We start from the raw sequence: 24725 nt of genomic DNA, 5'->3' as shown, positions 1-24725 counted from the left end.
AAAATGTAAAGATTTGAAATAAAGCCAACAGTCAATAACTGCCCGAATCTCTTGACAAAAATGAACTCAACAGAAAAAACAGATCCCTTTGAAGTGCGAGGAAATGTTTGCTGTGGCTTAATGTGTTTTAGTCTCTTCCCATTTGTTCCAATCTTAGTGAAAAAAACTAATACAAAGGTATATCTAAAGAAATACATTTTATTCTGAGACATGGAATTGAAATAAATCCCAACCTCAAAACTAAGACATTTGAAAAATCCAAGTTAATATGTAGAATTTAAAAGAAACAAAAAATTTTACTTCTGGAAGAAACATATTGAAACACATTGAAAATCAGGACATCTATGCAGAACATAATTGCCAGGGAAGCCACACTTTTCCCAAACTACTTCTTTATATCACAAACATAAGATCCAATAAAATCTTTTAATTTTAAATGTGTAAGCATGCTGGGGAAAAATGTATCTTGACCCTAGACATGTACACAGGTGTGTTTGCTTTCCTTCTCAAGTGTATATACCTAAAGATAAGAACACAAACTAATAAAAGTGCCAGTATAGCTGAGGTTCTGTGTTACAGTCTAGATAGCCAGATTTGTTTATGGGAGGAAATAAGGGCAGTACTTAAAGCCAAATACATCCTTAATACATTGATTTTGCAGACACCAAGCAACTGGTGAACAAAAACTTTCATTTGGTTATAGCTAGTTTCCTTGAAATGTGAGGTCCTGAATACATGGAGTTTTGTATCTGGGAGGAGGTTGTCCTGACTATGAGCAAACTATTACATGAAAAATATTTGGGTTTTTTTTTCCAATTTCTGCTGAATTTTCTGCAACTCACAGAAAAACGGAACACAACGCAATAACACAGTAGAAATATTCAAATTGTATGAACTATCTGGTCAACCAAAAATCATTCATATAGTTTCCTGGACTAAAGGCAGCATTTTTGAGGACAGAGCAAGCTAAATTCAGCTTAATGTTGTTAATTCTGGTCTAAAGACATATTAGACCTGGTGCTGCACTTGAAGAACAACGTATTTATTCATCCTTTCAAAATACAGATTTTATATCAATATTCTATATTTCCTCAGTAGTACAACTCAGCTCCTGTGCTCTTTTACCTTAAGCTTTTACAAAGCACATATCCAATAAAGTCATCCTTTGCACTAGAACCAGACCAGATCTATTAAACAGTAATTGTTCTCTGATTACAGACATGACAGTCTGTTGAATGAACAGCCTTGAGGTGAACTGGACTATCAGCTACCAACAGCTGCTTCTGACACAGCATCTCCACAGCTTTGTAAGATCTTGGTATTGTGGATTTATAGAACAGATACACAATGAAGACCTTTCTAATTGTCAAGTTTAACTCTGTGCAGAAGGCTGTAATTGTTTAATAAATAGTCATAGATTTATTAGCATTCACTCTTATTGTTTTGTAGACTTTAACAGAGAAAAGCAGTGTAAGACATGGGTGTCTCAGATAGCAGACTGACTATGAGCAGAGGCTTAGAAAGCTGAACTGTTCAGCCTGTGGAAGAGAAGGGTTGGAAGGATCCTTGATCCATAAATACCTGATGGGAGGGGATAAAGAAGATGGGAGGGAACTCAGTGGTTCCCTGGGAAAGGATGAGAGTCAATGGGCACAAACTAAGACAAGAAAATCCACGTGAACGTAAGGAAACATGTTTTCATGGTCAGAGTGGTCAAACACCTGAGCAGGTTGTTCAGGGAGGGCATGAATTCTCCATCCTTGGAGACACTCAAAACTCACCTGGCCTTGGTTTTGGGCAGGGTGGTCGTGCCTGGGCAGGGGGTTGGACTGGATGACCTCCTGAGGTCCCACCAACCAGAGTCACTGAGGCAGGTGTGACTAGGGAAGGAATGCTTTCTCCGCAAATAAGCACTCATGCAAAATAATTATGACAAGACACAATTCAAAGCAGCCAGCTGATCATATATGAAGCATTGCTCCCGAATAGGTGGCTCTTAACCAATAAAAATGCGCCGAAAAATCTTTAATCGACTTATTTCCGTCAATTTCTTCATGTGCGTCACACGAGAAACCCGATGGGGCGCAGCAGGGCCCTGAGGGCCGGGAGCAGCCCGGTGTGAGCCCCTCAGCCCGGTGTGAGTCCCCACAGGAATGACAGCCCGGTGTGAGCCCCCTCAGCCCGGTGTGAGCCCCCTCAGCCCGGTGTGAGCCCCCTCAGGAATGACAGCCCGGTGTGAGCCCCTCAGCCCGGTGTGAGCTCCCTCAGGAATGACAGCCCGGTGTGAGCTCCCTCAGGAATGACAGCCCGGTGTGAGCCCCCTCAGGCCCCTCAGCCCGGTGTGAGCCCCCTCAGCCCGGTGTGAGCTCCCTCAGGAATGACAGCCCGGTGTGAGCTCCCTCAGGAATGACAGCCCGGTGTGAGCCCCCTCAGGCCCCTCAGCCCGGTGTGAGCCCCCTCAGCCCGATGTGAGCCCCCTCAGGAATGACAGCCCGGTGTGAGCCCCCTCAGCCCGGTGTGAGCCCCCTCAGCCCGGTGTGAGCTCCCTCAGCCCGGTGTGAGCTCCCTCAGCCCGGTGTGAGCCCCCTCAGGAATGACAGCCCGGTGTGAGCTCCCTCAGCCCGGTGTGAGCTCCCTCAGGAATGACAGCCCGGTGTGAGCCCCCACAGGAATGACAGCCCGGTGTGAGCTCCCTCAGGAATGACAGCCCGGTGTGAGCCCCCTCAGCCCGGTGTGAGCCCTCTCAGCCCGGTGTGAGCCCCCTCAGGCCCTGCAGCCCCTCACGAGCCGCCGTTAGCAGCTGCCTCGCGCCCCTGCGCCGCCGTCTCACGAGCCCCGCGCCCGTGCCGGGTCGGGTTGGGCCGAGCCGAGCCGGGCCGAGCCGGGCCGGGCTCCCCGCCCTCCCCGGGGAGGCGGCGCAGCCCCGCATCCTCCTGCGGGAGCGGGGCCGCGGGCCCGCGGCGCCGCGGCAGCGCCGACAGCAGGCAGCCGCACCTCCTCCCGCTCCCCTCCGCTTCTCTCCTCTCCTCGTCGCTGCTCACTCCGCTCGTCCCTCCTCCCAGCCGGTGCTGGCGGCGGCTCCTCCTCCCCGTGTGACCCTCTGCCGCATGTGAGCGAGGAGGAGGGACCGCGCTGCGCGGGCCCCACTGTGGCGGCGGCAGGAGGAGGAGCGGGAGGCAGCGTGCGGTGTCCCCCCGCAGCCTCATCGCTGGGTCCCGCCGGCGCTCCCCATGCCCGTGTGGTGCTGCCGCTGCTCCCTGGCCGATCACTTCAGGTGAGGCGGCGGCGGGCTGGGGGCGATGCGGGCAGCACGGGGACACCGGCGGGGCCGCGGCCTCCGCGGGGCTGCGGCGGCGAGCGCGGCGCTGCCCGGCCCCGCACGGCCCCGCCGGGGAGGGATGGCGGCGGCGGGGCCCGGGCGGGCGCGCCGTGACCTTGGGCAGCGCCGAGGCGCAGCGGGCCGGGGGCAGCCCGCGCCCGCTGATGCTCCGTGTCGCTCCGGGGTGCGCGGCGCTGCACCGCCCGGGATGCCGGCCCCGAGGGCACCGCTCCGCCCGTTTGCCTGAGCGAAATCCAACAGTCTGGCCGTGGTAAATTCTCTTCTCGAAGTGTCAGCTTGAGACCAAATTCAGATTCCTTTTATGTAACGAGTTTTCTGTTAACCGCCCACCACAGTCCGTTTCTTTCTTCCTTTTTTTTTTTTTTTTTTTTTTTTTCCTGAAACGCAGTGTATTCTAGCATCTTTCAAAACGGCTACCTAGAAAAAGCACCATTTATTTTAATAATCTGCAGCAAATTATGAGTTGTTATCAAACTATTATTATTATTATTATAATTATTATTATTACTATCTTTTTCAAATGGAAGGAAAACTGTTATGTGTATGTCGTGTTTTTTTCTCTTAATGGGTTTTTTAAGCAAAACTGTGCATGCACATGTCTGTACGTGTTTAGAATGTGGACCATTGATAGAATGTAATTCCCCAGGTTGAGTGACCAGTATAAGATAAATTAGACACTAGTGTTGGAACTGACTCATCTTGTGCCCACTTGCATGTCTGCAGGACTAGAGCCATAGGTAATTGTGCCAAGTCCCCACCACTGCAAAGCTGGCTACCGTGAGTTTTATCAGGATTAAAGCTGCTTGTACTTGGTGGCTTTCAGTGTTGTTCAGAGGTTAGGAAGGTGGTGGCCCATAACTTCAGATCCTACTGGGTTCCAGTATGATGTTCTTGCAAAGAAGGAACATGCTGCTGACACCAGTTCTTCATATGCACTGCATTTTGTATGTAGGTGTTCCTATGCAAAGAACAAGAAACTGCACAGTCTACCTGCTCCTTTCTAAACGCAGAGCTGAAAAAATCAGTATGATAATTAGATAGCCCCTCTCTGACTCCCTGTCTTCATCTAACTCATGCTGTTTGGATGTTAAGTGTCTGCAAGAGCTAATGCGCAGCTGTAATCAAACAGTAAGCGAGTAATTTGCTTTTTTTTTTTCTGTTGTACTGCAGGGAGTAGTGATATCAAGTATTTTCCAAAATAAATGCAACCTCAGAATAGCTCCCCACCCTTTTTAACAATGCCTTCAGAGATATGTGTTACAAAGTGTGCTCCTGCTGTTGTTACTGCACAGCTCTGTCTCCAATTTACTTCAGACTTCCCCGTAGAGGAAAGGGTTTTGAAACCGAATCTTGAGTGCTGTGGGAGTTGAGGCAGTATGTAGTGTGTGTGCCTTCTTGAAAGCCCAGGGAATTGGATCATTACAGTTTTCATCCTATGTAGAAAATAATTGCTGAAATGCTAGAATAGCTTTAAGATACGCAAAGTCTTCAGAAATAGATGAGTGCTTTTATTTATTATTGATAATTAACCATGTTTATAAAGAGAAAAAGTTCTAGAAATTTTTCTTTTAAAAATTCCCCTGTTAATAGGGGTATTTTAAATTAAAAATTGGTTGTCCTTATTTTACAAAAGATTTGACAAGTAACTGCAGTAACGGACTATTTTTTACTTGACTGCCTTTCTAGCTAGACTGATAGTTTGTGTGCTTATTCAATGATCTGCAAAGGTTTCAGAAAGGACTCCTAAATAATTTAACAGAAAACATTATAAGACAAGTCTTTGTATTGTAGAAGGACATCTAGATAGTGAAGAGTTACAAGAGAAACTTAAGTGTATTTTTCAGAGAAAGAACTGAGAAATCTCAGAAAATGGCTGGTGGTAAAAGTAGTCTGCTGTGCAGGAGCTGACCTGACTACATGGCAATTCCTTCTGTTAAAACTTTTAACAGTGATGGGATGGGTTATATCTAGGGCTTAAAGAGATCACAAGGATCCATCCTCACACCACTGCCAACTTTAACCAGCCTCATTTCCCTCTGGATGGAAATTTGTGAGGTGAAGTCCTGTGTGCTGCTCAGCCAGCAGGAAGGGATAAGAATGCTGCTGTTGTACCTTAGCTGCTTCTTCAGGCTTTGTCTGGCCTTAATGTTGTTAATTGGCTAGGCAGTGTGTATCTCCTCACTTGATAAGGATAATGAGGAATGAGTTCTACTGTGTGTGGGATCAAAATAATGCTTGTGGTTATACTTCGGCTTTGTATAAACTGAGATTAGAAATCTGCACTTCTGCAGAGCCATCTGTGCCTTTTTGTTATCCTACTGTAGACTTACTAGGAGAACTTTTAAAAATCTTCTGTTAGAAAAGCTGTGCTGAAGAGTAAAATTGTGTAGATTGGATAAAACGTATCTGTTTTGGTCTCGGTTTTGCCAGTTTTGTATCTCATAAAGTAAAACATCAAAAGTGACTGTTTTTGAAGAGACTGTTCTGACAACAGTTCACTGTTTCATTTTAGTTTTCTCCCATCTGTCCTTCTTAATTAGAACTTACAGCGGCACTGAAACCGAAGGACAGCTTTTGAATTCTTTTGTTCAGTACTTTGGTGAGAGCCTTGGGAGGAAGATTAAAAGAATGCCTTTAATTGAAGAAACTGTTCTGCCTGGGGACTCCCTTCTTACTCTGCCTGTAGTAATAATAGGTGAGTTTTTTCACTTTTTTAAAGATTCACTGTCACTGCCATTGTCTTTATAGACCTGCTGCATGGAATAATTAATCATTAAATAACTAATGCTTAGGACCCTTACAGTGAAGATGTTATGTTATGTTATGTTATGTTATGTTATGTTATGTTATGTTATGTTATGTTATGTTATGTTATGTTATGTTACTTGTTGGAATATATTTGAATTCAAATTGTGCTTTGGAAAAATGAGCTGTGTTATTTGGCAGCAGATGTGGGAGAACTGTATTGATTCTAGTGTTGATAACATAGGGTTTGATTAATGTGATATGTCTATTTTTGTATGCACGGAGGTTGTCGATGGCACACCAGTAGAAATCTGTGGGGTCATGTGGGAGAGTGAAAAGCATAATGTAAAGTGTTCCATGTTGGTTAGCTGCTAGCCTCTCATTAATTGCCTTTTTCTCTGTTGCATCCATCACTAATGTCTAAATATTCACCCATCTTTTTCAAAATAAATCCAATTTGGCTAGTTTAAAATAATAAATTATAGTCTAGATTGAGCACTTAAGGGCTTGTACTTGTAAAATGGCAGGATAACAGAGGGAGGAAGCTCCATAGGTACACAACTTAATTGAGAGTACCAGCATAGTGTTTATTGGGCCAAGGTTTTTCAACAGCTGGTCACCAGCTCATTATTGCCATGACTTCATGGAGGGATAAAGAAAAGATTCGAAGTGAAGAAGGTTTTCAATAATCTAGTCCAAAGCTGTTGGGACTAGAGCAAGTACCTACCTGCAAGCAAGCAGAGATTTAGGAGATTGATGTTGCAATGTAATTGTGTTCACAGTGTCTCCGCAACTTTGGTGTGCTGTTCTCAAAGCTCTCTTTATGATAGTTTAAAATAGTGCTTGTGTAGCAGACTTACGTGTATGTGACAGACGTGAATCACTTGATGAGTTCTGCCTCACAGTTGAAGAGGAAAATGTCCTGGCATTTTGTCAGCCTTAGTATAGGTTTTTCATATGGTTTATGACTCAGTTTGCACTGTTTAGTTTTGCAAATACCTGTGCTCAGTACTTACTTTGTGTAGAGAACCTTTCTAGGTAGTGACACCAAACACAGCTGCCTTAACCATTTCTCCATCATCCAAATGCTTCACAGATATGTTTGAGACACCTTGCAATCTGATCTTCTCCATTGACAGACTATTATCACTGAAGAGTCTTTGAAGGGATCTAAAATGATTTGATAATGTAGTAGAGGAGTATGAAAATAGTTGTCATCCCCTTTGCCCCGCCCCCCCCCCCCCCCCCCCCCAGTATGAACACACATTCTACTGGTTTGGTAACTTCTGTGTAGTACCTGTGTTGGGAAGAAACAGATACATTCCATCAGGGCTGAGCAATTTCATGCTGAAGCTCTTAAGTTTAGAGTGTGTTCTGTGCTAAACATTTTCATCTTCTGCACTAGTTTTGATCATTGCTATGTAGAATGTTGTCACTTCTTATCCAAATAACAAAGCTGTTATGATACTTGAAACTGAATATTTGCTTTAAATTTAGACACATAATGTAAAGATGTTTGTACTTCTTCAAGAGAAGATTTTGCTGATATTCAAACTTCACTTCTTAAATTAATAGGGCCATGGGGGTTTTGATTATACTGATTGTACAACTAAAGTTTGTGTAATAGTAGTATCTCCTACTTGCAGTCAGAGGTCTTATTGGGGGCACTTTGTGTAAATAAAAAACAAACCCCATGGGTATTAATTTTTCATTTCAAAAAGATTTTTTTTATTTTTCCCAAGAATTTTCTGAGAAAGTCATAGCAAGTCTGATTGCAGACCTTGCTGCTGAATCTTCATCCTGTGTGTTCTTGACAGCGTATCCTCCAGGGATTTTCTTTCCCTTGGATTCAGTCTGCTTAAAGAATAGGAACTGGGTTTGGATCAGCTCTCTGGATGATTCTCTCAGAAAGGTTCAGGGAGCTCAGTGATAGTAATTCACCTTAATATCACCGAATCACAGAATAACTGGGTTGGAAGAGACCTTCAAGATCATCGAGTCCAACCCATGCATTAACACCTCAACTAAACCATGGCACCAATGCCACATCCAGTCTTTTTCTAAACACATCCAGGGATGGTGACTCAACCAACTCCCTAGGCTGACCATTCCAGTACTTTATTATTCTTTCAGTGAAAAACTTTTTCCTGATATCCAACCTATATTTCCCCTGGCGCAGCTTTAGACCCTGTCCTCTCGTTCTGTCAGCTGCTGCCTGGGGAAAGAGACCAGCCCCCACCTGATTACAACTAGGTTTCAGGGAGTTGTAGAGAGTGATAAGGTCACCTTTGAGTCTCCTTATTTCCAGGCAGCCCCAGCTCCCTCAGCCATTCCTCACAGGCCTTGTGTTCCAAGCCCCTCACCAGCCTTGTTGCCTTCTCTGGACGTGCTCAAGCATCTCAATGTCCTTCCTGAACTGAGTGGCCCAGAACTGGACACAGCACTCACGGTGTGGCCTCACCAGTGCAGAGTATAAGGGAAGAATGACCTCCCTGCTCCTGCTGGCCACGCTGTTATTACTGATAAAGGCCAGGATGCTGTTGGTCTTCTTGGCTACCTGGGCACACTGCTGGACTTCACCTCAACAAATTTCCATTCAGAGAGAGGTGAGGCTGGATAAAGTTGGCAGTGGTGTGAGGATGGATCCTTATGAAGTAATCCCTTTGAACCCTAGACATAACCCATCCATCCTATTTTCAGTAATCTCCTTGGCCCTTGCCAGTCTTTGTTTGGGCAACATTTGTTACCCATTTAGTGCTTTCAGCCTTATCCAGTAGGAATGATCTTTCCCATGGCATCCTTGGCTATGGCCACACATTTTCCTCTTTCCATTGTGGACAAGCTTTGTTTATACCCCAGCAGGAAATAAAGCTATTTATTGTAAAAAGATTTAAAAAAATTGTAAAAATTGTACAAAGATAAAAAAATTCTTTGCTGAATTCAAGTTACAATTCTAAAAACAGTTAAGAATTTACTCCGCCATGGAAATGCTTGTGAACTGATATGATTAAAGTGTTTTCATAATTTCATTTGATTTTGTTATGGATAGTTTCTCTGTATTGCAACAGTTCTCTCTCATCTACCTCATGGCAAATGGATGACAGGAGGGGCTTGCATCTTCTTTTAGCTTTAAATTCCTGTACTGAAGCATATCCAGCTATCTTATGTTGATCTGTTTGTGGGACCGCAGAACATCATGAGAGTAAGGAAGAACTTTTTCACTGTCTTTAAATTCTTTAGATGATTTTCTTGTAGCCTATGGCTGTGACCAATCTATGTGCACAGCACTGTAATAAAGTATAGGATATTCTGCCACTGGAGACCAGATGAGTATAGCCTGGTGAAAGGGGAAAAAGAGATCCAATGTATGAAGAGATAGGGAATGAACAGGGCCTCAGGGAAGTAATGGGGGCATTTAGGACTGAGGAATCAGAAAAGAAAGAAGAGAAAGGTGTTGGGGAAGCGGGATTGTTAACAGGTGATGAAAATAGTGTGTGCAGAGGTGATGGGGAAAGTAAATGAGTAAAAGTGAACTCTTGATATCAAGAGATTAAATGATTAGAAGTAAAAGCAAACATCCAACAATGCCTGCTATAATAAAGTATGAATAACTTAGTAACTTAAACACAGAATTTGCATAGTGTGTGCTAAATACCATATGTGCAAACAAAGACAAAGTACTGACAAGGGGCTCATTAGGACAACACTGTGCTTTTCATTTAGTTAATGAGTAAGAGGAACTATAGAAATGAAAATACATAGCCACATATTTAAATTTTGTATCATAGCACATACTTTTCTCATTTAGCTTTCCATAACTTTTGATGTCTGACTTGGCAACATGAATGTTACTTCTGTATTTGCATGTGATAAATATGGTCCCCTACTTTGTTTAATACTAGTCAAATAAATAGAAATGTTTACCTTATGTAATGTTTTGGTCCCATCTATCTCATACCTTTAATAACATTTTAAAAATAAGTGTCTATTAAAATTACAGCAATACATGTATACACATTGAAAATGCTACAAAGCTGGTAAAAGTGTTTGACTCGATACTATTCCTGAACAATGAATGTGTTCTTACATGAGTTTTTTGTGCTTTGCCACTTACCTGCGGGAGGTCTGAGTTCACTTAGCTTTTATGTTGTTTTTCTGTGTCTGTAACTTCTCATTTGACTTTCAGTCTTAAGCTTTCTGCTTGTCTCTTTCTTCCCTTTATTTTATGAACAGACCTGAAGACTATATAATCCAGATTGTCTTTCTGTTCTGTGTTGTACAGTGCCTATGGGAATGCAAAGTTGTAAGATAGCAATAATATTCAGCTATCACTGTGACTGACAGGCAGACCATTAACAGAAGAGTAGTTAATTTGACATGCTAAATTAGGGAACTTCTTTATATGCATTTTGCTTCCTGATGTAAAAGTCACACATTTTTCTTTAACTGGCAAAAAGTTTCACTCTGTTTATTTGAAGGATGGTCCTATAAAAAGTTCTGTTTTACTGCAAAGTTTATAAACTGCTTTGAATCAGGACAGTCTGGCATGATACTACTTCAGTACTATTTTGTTGCTGTATATTTAGTGATTAACAAACTGTAGATTATAAACATTTTTACTAAAGCAGTAAATTTTTTCTTTAATAGGAAATGGACCTTCAGGAATTTGCCTTTCTTACCTGCTCTCTGGATACAGGCCATATTTGTCTCCTGAAGCTATACACCCAAACCCCATCCTACATACAAAATTAGAAGAAGCTCGACATCTTTCCATTGTTGATCAAGTAAGCTTTGGTTGCCATCTTGTCTAGCTCTTTTCCTAATGCAAGCTTTAGTGCATTAATAAGTTACTTTGTTGTTCTATTATTTTAAGTAGAATCAACTCATGATGGTTAGATCCAAACCTGGGCCATGTAGTGTTGTTTGTGGTTCTTGAAGGCTTTTAGTTTCTGGTATTTTTTGGCTTTACAGTCTGCTCTCTTTTATATTCTTACTACTTGCCAGGAGCGTCTAAAGCATGACTTGGTCAGTGGCTGATGCAGGAATTACAGTTGTCATGTCCTGGGATATTTGGGCACTATTAGCAAGGAACATGTGCTACTAAAGTATACAAAGTATACATAGTTCAAGTTTAAATATTCTTAAATACTACAGTTCTTACTAATATTTGATTTTTAGTTATATTGGGGACATATAGCCTCTATAAACACAATCCATTTTTCTTTTTGGAACAGTATGCATCCTTCAGTGTTTGTGTTGTATTGACAGTTGCTCTTGTGCTGTAGTTGTTATCCCTATATGCATCCAAAATTTCTGTCTGATTTGATTAGTTATATCTTCTCTAGCATTTTTCTTTCTACTTGTCCCTTGGTTTGCCTTAACACTGTTTCCCACTCACCTCACTGTACTCATGATAGATTATTGACAATGTTATCACTGTATTGCCTTTGTGACTAATTTATTTGAAATACAAACATGAATTTATGTTTGTAGGAGGTAAGGAGGAGTTTGTTTGGCTTTGGATTTTGGAGGGTGTTTTTCTTTCAGTGCTGTGCTATTTGCATGTAATGTTTACCCTAAGTCTCAAGGTCTTTTTCTTTTGCAGGAGAGTAAGTTGCCTAAGTTTTGGTTACAGGTGTTTCATGTAACATCATCATCTCCTGACCCCCTGCTATTTTGCCTAATTAGGAAGCCAAGGTGTACTTAGTCAGCAAAAATTTGGTTTATGTCCAGTTCATCCTTCAAATCTCTATTTTCTCTTCAGATATTTGCTATTGCATAATTTTTGCAATTATTGCAATTTTTAGAAGAAGACTGATTAAAATATGCTGAAATGTGAACTTTACAAAGTTCTGTAAATTTTTCTCAGCATTAACTGCAGCTAAGAGATGTCAAAAGAGCCTTTTCTATTTGTTATTTAAAGCTTAGTGTTTTTAGATTGCAATTTTGCTATGTCAAAATTGGGCTCCTAGAAATATTAGCAGTTCTTCGTTAAAAGCAATCTGTAGTCTATAAATATAGATGTTACTAAGTTGCTCTGATCTCTGACTATTTGTCCACATATTTCTTTGTTCTACGATGAATATCAAATACTGTTTTGCCCCAGAATTACTGTTGTAATTGACATGTAATTTTTAAATGAGTGAAATGTATTATTCAGAGTTACAAAGAGCTGAAACATAGCAGTTATTTCTGAAAAGTGTTTTGATTCAATGTCTACATTAAATACCTTTACCTAAAATGCAACTTGAATTTATTGTGTTTTCTGTTGCAATTCAACTTCTGTACATCAGAGCAGCAAGATGAACGTTAAAAGTTTAAAACTTGTCATCCTTCAGGATCTGGAGTACCTGTCAGAAGGCCTGGAAGGACGCTCCTCAAACCCAGTTGCAGTGCTTTTTGATACATTGCTTCATCCTGACGCTGACTTTGGTTATGACTACCCACCTGTTCTGCACTGGAAGTTAGAACAACACAATTACATTCCCCACATAGTGCTTGGAAAAGGACCACCTGGTGGGGCTTGGCATGTGAGTAAAAATTTCGTCTTGCTCCTAGAGTAACTTGATAACTCTTGTGTTTTGGGATTTTTATTACTGCCTTACTCTAGGGCGGTTTCAGATGGTAGTGCCAGGTGCAGTTTCATCTGCTCATTACCAAAGCCCAAGTAAGTGGGGGATATGAGAAAGGAGGAAAGAAGCTGCCCTTTACTCTTGGGTGTTTGGGACCATGTGTGCTGTCTGATATTACAAGGTTTTTTGTTAATTTACAGTTAATGAATTATAATGAAGAATACTTTCTAAAACTTTTTTTTTTTCTTGTCTGCATTGTTTCCAGGTGCTTTTATACTAAATCTTAAATCTTGATGTCTTTATATGATGCTGCTTTCACATGTTTTTCTTCCTCTTTAGTATTTGAAATAACTTGCTTTTAGTTTCCCTTCCATGTGCTCTCTCTTCACCTTCTCTTTTATTAGCTCATGTGATTGCCTATTATCTAAGTGTAACACAGAAACAGTTCTTCAGTTCTTCATGTAATGTCCTGGTTTTATGTTGTGTTCTGGTACTTTGTTGCTCCAAATGAGTACAATGAGAAGAGCTTCACTGCTTTTTACATGAATTTGAAATATGTCTGATGATGCATCTCCATGTTTTCTCCACAGTCCATGGAGGGCTCTATGCTAACCATCAGTTTTGGAGACTGGATGGAATTGCCTGGCCTCAGCTTTAAGGAATGGGCAGCTAGCAAACGCAGGTAAAGATACTGCAGAATCTATTTGAGAATCCTAGTTACTATAAAAATCTAGATAACTGGAAAATATTCAAACTTCACCATTCACAAGAGGGCTTCTTGTTTAGTTTATTAAATTGCCTAATGGCACTGGAAATTCTTCTGCTGTGTGTACTCTGATGGAAAAAAACTGGACGATGGTCAGGCAGAACAATTGCTCCTGAGTTCACTGGGGGCAAATGTACAGGCAGTGGTGTGTTCCAGCAGCATTTCAGAAAGAGGCACTTACTGAAAGCAGTTCTGATCAGAGGTGAGGGAAGGTGGAGGAAGGAATTTCAAATCCACTGAAGGAAGTATTGCAAGTTCCTCTTTCAACACCAATACAGCTGAAGTTGCTGCGTACACCAGCTTTCTTGCAATTCAGGAAGTTGTATATTTCAGCATTTGCTTTTAGAGACAAAGCTGCAGCATCTGAAATCTATGAATTTTAATTTTAAGAGAATAATTCAGTATTTCAGTGTTAATTTGTAGCAATCAGTTTTTTGAAAAAACTTCAGGAGAAAAGTTACTCTTGTGCAAGCTTACTGGTTTTGCTTTAGTTTATAAAGGTCTGTGTCAGCAGATGAACCTAGGAATATTCTACATGAGCTTTTTCTAAAATTTTAATTTTTTTTTACTTTTTGCTAGCAAAATTAAAGGAAGTCAGTTTTGTACTATGTATGGGAAAAGAAGAAGTAGAGTTACTTGAGCATATGTCTTTAAGGGCAGAGTGTTATTGATTCCAGGACAGCCCTTGAAGTGAGGAAACTGAGGCCTTGTTCTTTAATCCTTTTCTTAGATAACCACAGCAATCTTGCCTCCTTATTAACTGAAATCCCATAAGCTGCTTATTATCTGAAGCTATGTATTATAGTTTTCAACAATGCTAAAACCAGAAATGCTGACCTGTTACACTACAATTAAACAAGCTTATTTAAAATGATTGATGATAATGTAAAATTCTAGTTACATAGAACCATTTCCTAAGTTTCCTTGCAAGAGGTGTAACACTGTCACATTATTCTCTTTCAATAAATATCTCATGAGGATTTTCAGAGTAGTAACCTGAGCATTTAAAAGAACATGTGCTATTATCTTGTTAGTCTAAGAAAATTATTAGCTTGATTACTTGTAAATATAATTTTAAGTGTAATTTAGTGGCAATCCTTATGTTCACTGCAGTTTGTTTTGCCTTCTTGCAGTAGGTAGAGCTTACTTCTAAAGAAACAGCAAAATTCATGCAACTGTTCCAAATAATTACACTGTCAGCTATTTTTCTTATAAATGAGACTGCAATAATCACAAGAAAAGCACAGATGTAATAGCAGGGTTGCAGTGCAAAAATGTTTTTTATTGAACACTTGAACCTCACAATCCTGTTTACATTGTTGCATTAACACTCTGTTTCATGTTTGCTTTGCTCATTCTTGTGATATGGAACTACTTCATTTGATACTTCCTGAACTTAACTGTACCCAAGGGAGAGGTCTTCTGTAAAGTATAATGAATACTTAGTTCCAGTAACATATTGAACCTAGAGTTTCAAATTTAGCACTTAGCTATGACATTTAATTAATTAGATAGTAAGTAATTGTGTTCTCACTGGGTACAATTTTAGCCAAGACTGTATTGTTGATAGTTGTGATGTTAAACTTTGTAAAAACTTCCCGAGCTGCTGTGATACACCAGAGCTTTTAACCTAATTTGTTAATCACCATAGCAATTTACATTGTATAAAGACTTAAAACTATGTTTAAAAAGTTAGCTGGTCTTGTGTATCAGGAAACAAGAGAACATATAAATCAAATGCTTTTAAAGATGCTGAACCCAGTGCCATTTACACTGAGCAGATTGAGTCCTCATAATTTTGACCTGTCATATATATTTCATTACATATATAAATATCATTTCTGATATTTAAATTACCAATAAGGTCTATTTATTAACTGGAACCATTCAATTTTCTTTCAGAAATATAAAGAGTGATCGAGTAATGCCAGAAGAAATAGCTTGTTATTATAAACACTATGTTAAAGTCATGGGCCTCCAAAAGAATTTCAGAGACAATGTTTACATAACATCAGTGTCCAGGCTTTACCGAGAAAAGGATGATGAAGATAGAAGTGACCAAGTTGAAGATATTTCAACACAGCAGTTGGAAATGGAAGATGGACAGAAATCACTTATTAAGAGAAACTGGGAAGTCAGAGGATATCAGCGAGCAACAGATGGTTCTCATGTGCCCTTCTGCCTCTTTGCTGAGAATGTGGCTCTTGCAACTGGAACCTTTGATTCTCCTGGCCGACTGCAAGTAGAGGGAGAAGACTTTCCTTTTGTCCTCCATTCCATGTCTGACTTCGGAGCTGCAATCAGCAAAGGAAAGTTACGTGGGAAGGCAGACCCTGTGTTGATTGTGGGTGCTGGACTAACAGCAGCTGATGCAGTGCTATGTGCCTATAACAACAACATCCCAGTAGTCCATGTGTTTCGTAGAAGAGTTACCGATACAAGCCTAATTTTCAAACAGTTACCTAAAAAGCTTTACCCTGAATACCATAAGGTCTATCATATGATGTGCACTCAGTCTCATACCGTGGACTCTAATCAACATTCTGCTTACACTAGTTTCCCTGAACACAATGTACTTTCCTTCAAACCTGAAATGAAATGTGTCCTTCAGAGTGCCTCCGGACTGAAGAAAATCTTGAAGTTTTCTGTAGCCTTAGTTCTGATAGGTTCTCACCCAAATCTTTTCTTTTTAAAGGACCAAGGACATAGCATAGGTCATCACTCTAATCAGCCCATCACATGCAAGGGGAATCCTATAGAGATTGATCCATACACTTACGAATGCACTAAAGAAGCCAACCTCTTCGCATTAGGGCCTCTGGTGGGAGACAACTTTGTACGGTTTTTAAAAGGAGGCGCACTCGGCATTGCACGATGCTTGGCAATAAGACAAAAGAAGAAACATGAATTGATTGAAAGTGGGGATGGAGGTGATGGGGTACCATAAATGAGACATTAGAAACTCTCACATCCAGGATTTCAGATGTAGTCTTAACAGAAAACTCACTGGCAGCAAAAGTTGATAGCAGTCACATTTCTGTTGTATACAAGTAACCTGCGCTTGTATTGCTTGGTAAAGGATGCTGATATTACGATACTCGACTCTTTAAAAATACAAATTTTTCAACTGATCTCAACTGGAATTGCTTCCAGATAAACAGAAAATGAGACTAACTTATCTTGGCCTGCCTGTCTGTCATCTCTTGCTCAACTACAAGAGCAGACTTTGTCTGTCAAAGGCAATGCCTGCCAGAGTGGCTTTACATTTAAGTGTCAAATGTGACAAAAGTACTCTTACCATGAAATTTAAATAACTTCTAAAAGCAGAAACCTTGTTTAGTATGAAGTGATTCTTTGTCCCAAAGCAAATATGGAGCCTTCTGCTTGAAACAAGGATTTTATTTGCCACAGTAATACTTGGCATGAGCACTTAGTAAAATGGCTTCTACTGTAAGAAGGACTTCTGTAAGCAAGAAGTAATCCTCAATGGTTTTAAATTATCCTGGTAATTGGAATAAAAGAATAAGCATTCCAATTTAGTCATTAATGATTTGACCCAATCCATTAATGTTTCTTTACACTATGCCTAGACCTGAGTGAGTGCACAAAGACCAACATGAGATGTTCCCCTACAGTGATCTGTACATTTCTGAGAATACACATTAACATAAACAATAAAGTACTGATGTAAGTGCTCTTACTACAGTGTCAATATCATGAATATCTAGTGTACTACTGAAAAATTAGGTACATGAGAGAATTAAGGTGTTTTTGCTTCCAAGCTCAGGAAGATTGAATGGAATCACTTGGCTGATGAAGGTGGGGGGGGTGATAGATACTCTCATCTCCCATTTGACCAAAAATTGGTTCTCTTTTTTTCCTAGAGCAGCACATTATAATTAAATATTTTAGCCTGCAGTTTTTGAAACTTAAGGAAGGCTTATATCTTACAGCCAGCTAAAAAACAAACCAATCTCAAAACAAACATGCAATAGTTCCTTTAAATCTTGAAGCTTCTAATGAAAGACAAAGACTTAACTTGTATCTACCTCTGAATCCAAGTTTCATCTTTCTGCTCCATAATGTAAGACCTAGATTTCATTTGCTGGGTTTTACAGTAGTTAGTTTACTTAAACACAGTCGTAGGTTATTTGCCATAGTGAGGTTAAGTTAGGAAAGTGAACTCCCAAAACTTAGAATAGACAAAAATGGTTTTTTACCAAATGTTTAAATTCAGGTCCAATGTGATGGAAAAGATGTTCTTTTTCTGTTTGGGTTTTTTTTGTTAAAGAATGCCATGTTAATTTCAAGTATTCTGTTTGCATGATTAAAAATCTCCATATTAGAACATTTTAAAAAAAATTTTAAAAAGTTAAGCTTTGTGAGTGGTTGCTGGTTTCCCAGCTGTCTTAACTTTCGTAAGTGGTAGATAGCTGTAGTCAATAAATGCCTGTGTTCTGTGCCTATTGAATTACATGGTTCTGTGGCTACTGCAAGTCATTATGCATCTGAGTAAGTTACTCAGATTTTTGACATAAAAGTTGAAAAGGTAAAGGACACAAGGATTAAAATTACTATTTTCAGTGGAAGTCCAAAATAATTTACTACTAATAATAAATTTTACTCTAGAGCCACTTAACAACATAAACACAAACAAAGGAGCATTTCTATCAATTTCTGCATTGCCCACATGGTTGGCTTTAGCCATGCATTGTCAGTACTAGTTAAGGTACTTTTTTATACTGATATTGAGCTGATTTTAATTCCACTAAAATCTAGGCTTGTTTTCTTCATATTTTAATTGAAATTCTACAACTTGCCTTTTCTGGCAGAAACTATGTATATAGAAACTAATTCTAAACCTGTGATACCTTATAATTTTAACTGTTATAAGTGCTAAATACTTGATTATAGATTTGTATTACAGTTAAGTTATTGAGAATACATCTGCACTGTGATTAAATTCCTGCAGTTTTGTATCAATATAAATGTCCAGATATAACATATGGCATGTTACTGTTTTTTCATTTGTCACAGGAGACATTTAAAATGCCATCAGAAAAAATATTTACTTAGCAGTTATTTTGCAAAAAGGGGGAAAAAACCTTTAGGCCCTTTTCTAGCCTCAGCTGCTGCAGCTACTCACGATCTCTGTGTGTTATAGGGACAATTTTGTAGCAGAGATCTTTGATCTATTATTACACAAGTATCTTTCATTGCAATATTACAGCACCTTGAGGTTTAACTGCTTTTATTTTTCATCAATCTTGCCAGTATTTTCGAGATAAATGTTGCATGTGAGACCCCTAGTTGGGCAGAGAATCTCTGTAATCATGTTTATTAAGCACATATAAAAATACTTTTTTCAATCAAAGCTTCACTAAAAGATCATCTTGTGTCTTCTAGGAATTGCTAGATTTAAAGTTGTAGCTAGAGTTCTTCATTTTCACCTTTCTGATTTTGAGAGAAATTTGTTTCTCTATTGTTTAGTATTTTGAGGAACTAGGTGATAGAAATTTCGGGCTTTGCCTCAAGATAGCTTTACCTACAGCACTTCATTTATTGTGAATTAGGTGTTGGCACTGAGTAGTTGTCTTTTGGGGAAATACCTTGTTTCTCAGATTAAAAAAAAAAACCCAAGCATTTGAATTTCCTGTGTAATATAATAATTTGCAGAAGGGAGATTGTTTCTTTCAGCTCTTGTTTCATTGTGAAGGATAAACTTTTAAACATCATGGATTTTAAAAGGATACTTAGTACTTAAGATTTATCAGGAAAATGCAGACAGGAAGAACATAATTTTTAGATGAAGTAAGTTAATTTGGATTTATGGAATTTGTAAAGCTGTGTTAACCCATACTGTGTATTTTCTAATAGGCTAGTGGAAAAACAGCTTTTACATTTGGATTTGGTTCTTAATGTTGTGAATGTGTCTCCTAGTTAAATTATTGCTAAGAGTGTTTCAAGTAGTATCCAGATTCTGAACTGGGAGTAAGATTTCTCCTTCTAGATTTTACTAACAATCAGTGCCTCTTCTGACTGAATTGTGCTTAAAACTTTTTCCACAAAGGAGTAAGCCTAAGTTTCACCCAAGTGAGTAACCACATGAATCCTTTCTGCAAGGAATCTAGAGAGAGTGGTAACACTGGATTCTTCTCTGTCTTAGGAAGGTGCTTTGTCGTGGACTAGGAAGCCTGGGCTTGCCAGTGACTGCATGAAGGAAGTATGAAAGAAACAGTGGTTATAAACTAAGAAAGGGATATCAAAGTGTATCCCACAGCTGCAGGTCCCTAGTCCTCAGCACTCAGGGAATTGGTGGGGTATTCTTACATTTTTCTTCTGGCCTGGTGGATGTAGGCAACTTCTTTTTAATAATTTCATAGAGTGATGTTTGTATAATGAAAAATACTAATTTTGTTGAAGGAGGTGGCTGTAGCTTCTTTCACAGCTCAAGAACTGAAAAGAAGGCTAGAGCCAGAAATCCAGAGTATTTACTCAAAGCTGGAGGAAGTCAAACTAAAACCTTAACTTTGAGACAGGCCTGACCTACATACCCAGTTGAAAGAAAAGACCATTTTTAAGCCAAATGCTCTTAAAAGAGGATGAAAGGGAGTAAAATTTGCAAACCTGTAGGGAGTCTTTGCTGCTGACAAGTGATGGCCAGTGAGGAATGATGGGAGGAAAGCTGTGAAGAATGTGTGCCATATGAAGTGCAGACAGACAGGTGCTGAAGTGCCTCTGCACAGCATCAATAGGCTGGGGATGTTCCAACCTCCTTGGTGGAGATCTGGGTATGTGACAAGAGCTCTGCATGGGAGCTGTTCATCCAACACCCTTGGTATTTGGGTATTTGTAACTGGAATTAACTCAAGTACATAGAATGCAACACGTATGAGAAACTGTCTGTGCTGACTAATCCAGATCAGCAATGTGGTGTGCCAAGAGATAAGGCTTTGTTACTCTGCTACTGTATTTTCTACCTCTGAAAAGCAAGCAGGTATCTTCATGGAATAGCAGGATCTGGGCTGTACAGTGCTCCCAGACATTTCTAAACAGAAAGAGGTAACACACATATGCCTTAAAGGCAGCTGATTTTATTATTGTCCATATAGTCATAATTCAATTTTGAGTAAGTTAGGTAACCAAAAATGGCAAAAGGTTCATACTGTTACATCTTAATTTAGATAGTGCATTAGAACTTTACAATAACAATGTTCTGTCATAATTTTTGGATTCTTATTTTAGGTGAGAGCAAGATGGGAGCATTCAATGGATGTCAGAGCTTTTCGTACAAGTATTTCCCCCAATTTCCCTTGCCCAACCTGAAAGAAAAGTTTTGTTTTGTTTGAAATAACTGTAACACTCGATTTTACTTAGCAGAAAGAATGGAAATTGAAGCATCTTTGACAGAAAAAGAAAGGCTTTGGTGACACTAGGTGTACCTGAAGTGAGGAATTATAAACAGCTATTTTTCTGAAACAGAGTGTATTTTTGGGAATATGGTACACTGGGAGTTTCAGTTTAATTTATTTTTGAAGCTTGAATTACACTTGTGTGGTCAAGGATGAATTTTGTGCAAAGAGCAAGGATTATGGGCATGAGGAAAAGCATTTCTAGCATTATTTCATAGCTATAGTGAATCTAAGCACTGTTTTAGAGATGGTTTTGTCTTTGTGGACACTAGAACACTTCAGCTCAAGTACACCTTGAACTTAAGTTTATATTATATATTTATATTATCTGCATGTTAGGTCATTTTCTAACTGATAAATTTGTACTTTCATAGTTGGAATCATAATCCAAAAAATCTCAATCATAAACCAACTCTTAAAATCTAGGTGTAATCAGCAGTCATCAAAACCAGGAAACAACTTGTTCTGGAGATTAAGTAACTCTAATTCGCAACTTCTTCCTCCATCTGTTTATTCTGAGATCACTGGCAATGTATAACTACCAGCCTACAACTGTATGTCCCCTTGACACCTTCTGTAAACTTAAATGCTAGCATAAAGAAAATTAACAACTAGGTTTCTATGTATTCACAAAATACTATAGAATCCTGGCATTTTTAGGTTGTTTTTAAACTAGATATACAGATATTGTCCATCAGTTTGGATGCTAGGACCAGCTGCTACGTGAACAGTGAGCTATTGTTCAAGAACTGATCCTGCTACCTTACATCTCCCTGGCACAATTTACTGAGTCAGTACTCAGACCTTGCCCATTTCTCTGTTAGACCTGGTATGCTGGTTGTATGCTGGAATTCCAGTTTGAAATTACATAAAGGACTATATTAATCTGCCTATATGTTTGTTCACACACAATGCACCTGGACTTGGAGATACTGTGTAAATATAATTTCTTTGTGTGTGGCAGTGCCTGTTCTCCTCTTTTGCTGCAGTATGCTTGCATCATACTTTTTATTTTTTTTATTATTTTTTTTAAGATGAGCAATGTAAACACATACAGAACATTTTCTGTAAGCAACTTGTGAGCAAAACCTCTCTTTTGATTAGAAAATAAATATTCCTGAGGTTTGCATGCCAGGCTTATTTTATCTTATTGTGTGAAAACTGATTATAGACTGAAGGCAACAAAATTAAAATAGTGTGACCTAGAAGTCAGTTATTTTGATTTTGAGAAGTAGGGAACTCAAGTCAAATGAAAGATCAAACTGTGGAGGAAAAGGCATTCAGAGACCTGCAGTGTTCAGGATGAGTGAGAAGGTGTTGTTTTGGATCTTGTGCTGAAACCAAGGACTGACCGAGATTCCAGAAGTAAAAGCTGCAGCAGAGCAGTACGGGCAGAGCGCTAAAGCAAGTGGTAGAGAGCCGCTAGTCAGGGATATCTGATACTGTGTAGCGTTTGTAATTATGTCACACGAATGTGGTGATGGTGATCAAAGATTGCAAGAGGAAGAGGGAACAATAATGGTAAGGAAGAGAGTTCATTTTTTGGCACATTTGGCTTGAATTCTAAGAAGATACCAGACCAATCTGAACACAACTAGAACTTGAAAATCAAGCAAAAATCAGTTTGTGAATTTGTAACTCAAATCAGATGTGGCCAAATGTGACTGAGGATTGATTCAGAAAACGGAAAAGAGCAAGAGAAGAGGGTGCAAGACTCCCTCCAGTTTAATGGGAGAGGGAGAGACAGGAAAACTACGGAGTGAGAAATCATTTGTGTAACATGGACTGGAGCAAGGCAGGTGAGTGGGTTAGAGGTAGGTCTACAGTAGAAGCTTCAGCTACTGTCTCAGTTAGGAATTAATGTGGAATAAAGCCTATCACATCAGGAATGAAGGCAAGGAAGGGGACTTAGCATTTCAGAGGAAGTTGATGGGGAGGTGGTTGGAGGGAGGAACTCAAGCTGACTGCAAACACACTTTCCACACATAGGAACCGGTGCAGAGACAAAGGACAGACTAGCCCTGACACACAACTGCCACCATTCTGGGAGAAGATGGGGGAGTAAGGGTAGGAGAAAAAGGGACAGACTTATAGATGTGAATGGACAGAAATAGAAATCACACTCCAACGGTGAGAATATCTTGGTAGTCTTCTCCAAAAGAAAAACCTGTGGCTTCCCCATTTGACGCAGAAAATGGGAAGTCAGCTAAAACTGGTGTGAGTTAAATTGAAAATTAAACGTGTTTTCATGCAGGGATACAGCAGCTATGCATGGTTTTAGTAGTACCTAGAGTTATTCAATCTGCTTTAAATTGTTTTCATCAGCTAAGCTGCTGAATGTAAGACTATGTTAAGAGCCTTGCTAATAAAAAGTATATTTAGTTTATATATTGTGTGCATCTCCTTCCTGTAAGCAGTGTGAACAAAGGTAATAAATGTTACCAAAAAAGCATCCCAAACAAATCCTCAAACTGTTACACACAAAAAATGCAAGAAAAAAGATCTGAAGTTTCTGCTTAGATGTATTTTTAAGGTGAAAAGCATAATTTTGTCAGAAAGGTGGGTATACTTGCAGACCCTGAGTGTGGCAGATTAAAGAAACCTTAGATATCTTCTCTGATTTACTGAACTTTTTTAAACCTTCTAAAGAAAATCGGCAGCACATCAGCTCTCCAAGAAACTGAATGGTTGAAAGCACAAGCTGCACAGTGGAAATAGAGCACACAGCAAAACTGCTGAACTGCAGAATGCAAAGCTGATTGACCTTGCTTCTGCTCACAGCATTTGCTTTACCTACAAAAATACCTCAATCCATAAGCTTTTCATCTTTTCTGATTCTATGACTCTCCCATCCTGATGGGAGAAAATGTTTGAGTGGTTGCATGGGGCTTAGCCTACAACAGTATGTTCTATACCATAAAGGAAATACCAGGTGAAGTTAATGCACTAGCTCCAGGGATAAGGCAGACACTGATGTAATTTACTGGAAATCTGAATTTATGTAATCATGTCCTTTATCATCTACCTCAGAAACTTCAGTAATAGAAGGCCAAACCAGTAAGCCAACAAGCATGTTTCTTCTAATATCTTGAGGTAAAAATGATGCCAAAAATAACTTAAAATGGAAGACTTCAGAATAATGAATAGGACTTACTACATGAATTTGGTATTACAATTCTTGACAATGTTAAGGAGATTGTATATCTAAGCTTTTTAATATTAACTTAATATTGAAATAGCAGGAGCTAAGGTGCATTAATGTGCAGGCTTTTCATCAACTGGACAGCAGCTGAAACTGGATTACACCTACTAGGCACCCTCAAGTTGGAATCCTAGAATATTCTGAGCTGAAAGGGACACACAACTCTTAAATACTAAATTATAAAAAAAAAATTATCAAAACTGGTAAATTCAGCTGTCTTGGAAACTGGATTTGAAGAGCCCTAAATTATAAAACATGAAGAGTGCCCTCAGCTATGGCACCAGGGTTGTTTGTGCCCCTAGCAGACTGCAGTCTGAGCAGCAGAGGACTTCAGTCTTTATGTTCTTGTAGAAGGCCCCTATACACTGTGTTTTGTCCTTTCACCTCAGAAATTCTCCAGCTTTTTTTTTACAACTGTAAATACAATCTTTCTGAAGAATCTTGTCCATTGATACTCTGCTACCCAACCTATTTGCTGGAATTTAGTAACACCCAAACCTCAACAGTCTTCAAGAGCTCTGTTGGACCAGTAGGTCTTCAGCCAGAAAACCTGGAAATTCTCATAGTAGAAAAACTCAGCTGAGGGTGGAAAAGTCAGTACATCTCCAGAAAGAACTTCAACTGCTTCAGAACAGTCTTTTTAGGGGTATTTGGTGGATAAGATTTGACGTGCCCTTACACAAACACT

General features: G+C 39.5%; 1 protein-coding gene across 1 annotated transcript; it reads left to right on the top strand.

Moving 5' to 3' along the window:
* The first annotated feature begins 2853 nt into the window (after nt 1-2853).
* On the top strand, nt 2854-23223 carry OSGIN2 (oxidative stress induced growth inhibitor family member 2). The gene is made up of 6 exons (XM_056484658.1): nt 2854-3274; nt 5881-6035; nt 10733-10869; nt 12424-12615; nt 13248-13339; nt 15326-23223. Exons 1-6 carry the CDS (start codon nt 3231-3233, stop codon nt 16368-16370), a joined length of 1665 nt encoding a protein of 554 aa, XP_056340633.1. The 5' UTR covers nt 2854-3230; the 3' UTR covers nt 16371-23223.
* Nucleotides 23224-24725: the final 1502 nt, after the last annotated feature.

Source organism: Oenanthe melanoleuca, chromosome 2 (assembly GCF_029582105.1).
Source record: "Oenanthe melanoleuca isolate GR-GAL-2019-014 chromosome 2, OMel1.0, whole genome shotgun sequence".
Classification (NCBI taxonomy): Eukaryota; Metazoa; Chordata; class Aves; order Passeriformes; family Muscicapidae; genus Oenanthe; species Oenanthe melanoleuca.
This window is presented reverse-complemented; position numbering and strand designations above follow the sequence as displayed.

What these genes read in the sequence shown, in the direction of transcription:
- OSGIN2 (XM_056484658.1), top strand. Translation starts at nt 3,231, where the DNA reads ATGCCCGTGTGGTGCTGCCGCTGCTCCCTGGCCGATCACTTCAG. An exon ending in TCCCTGGCCGATCACTTCAG is followed by an intron (nt 3,275 to 5,880) that starts GTGAGGCGGCGG and finishes CTTCTTAATTAG; the next exon opens with AACTTACAGCGGCACTGAAA. An exon ending in TGGGCAGCTAGCAAACGCAG is followed by an intron (nt 13,340 to 15,325) that starts GTAAAGATACTG and finishes ATTTTCTTTCAG; the next exon opens with AAATATAAAGAGTGATCGAG.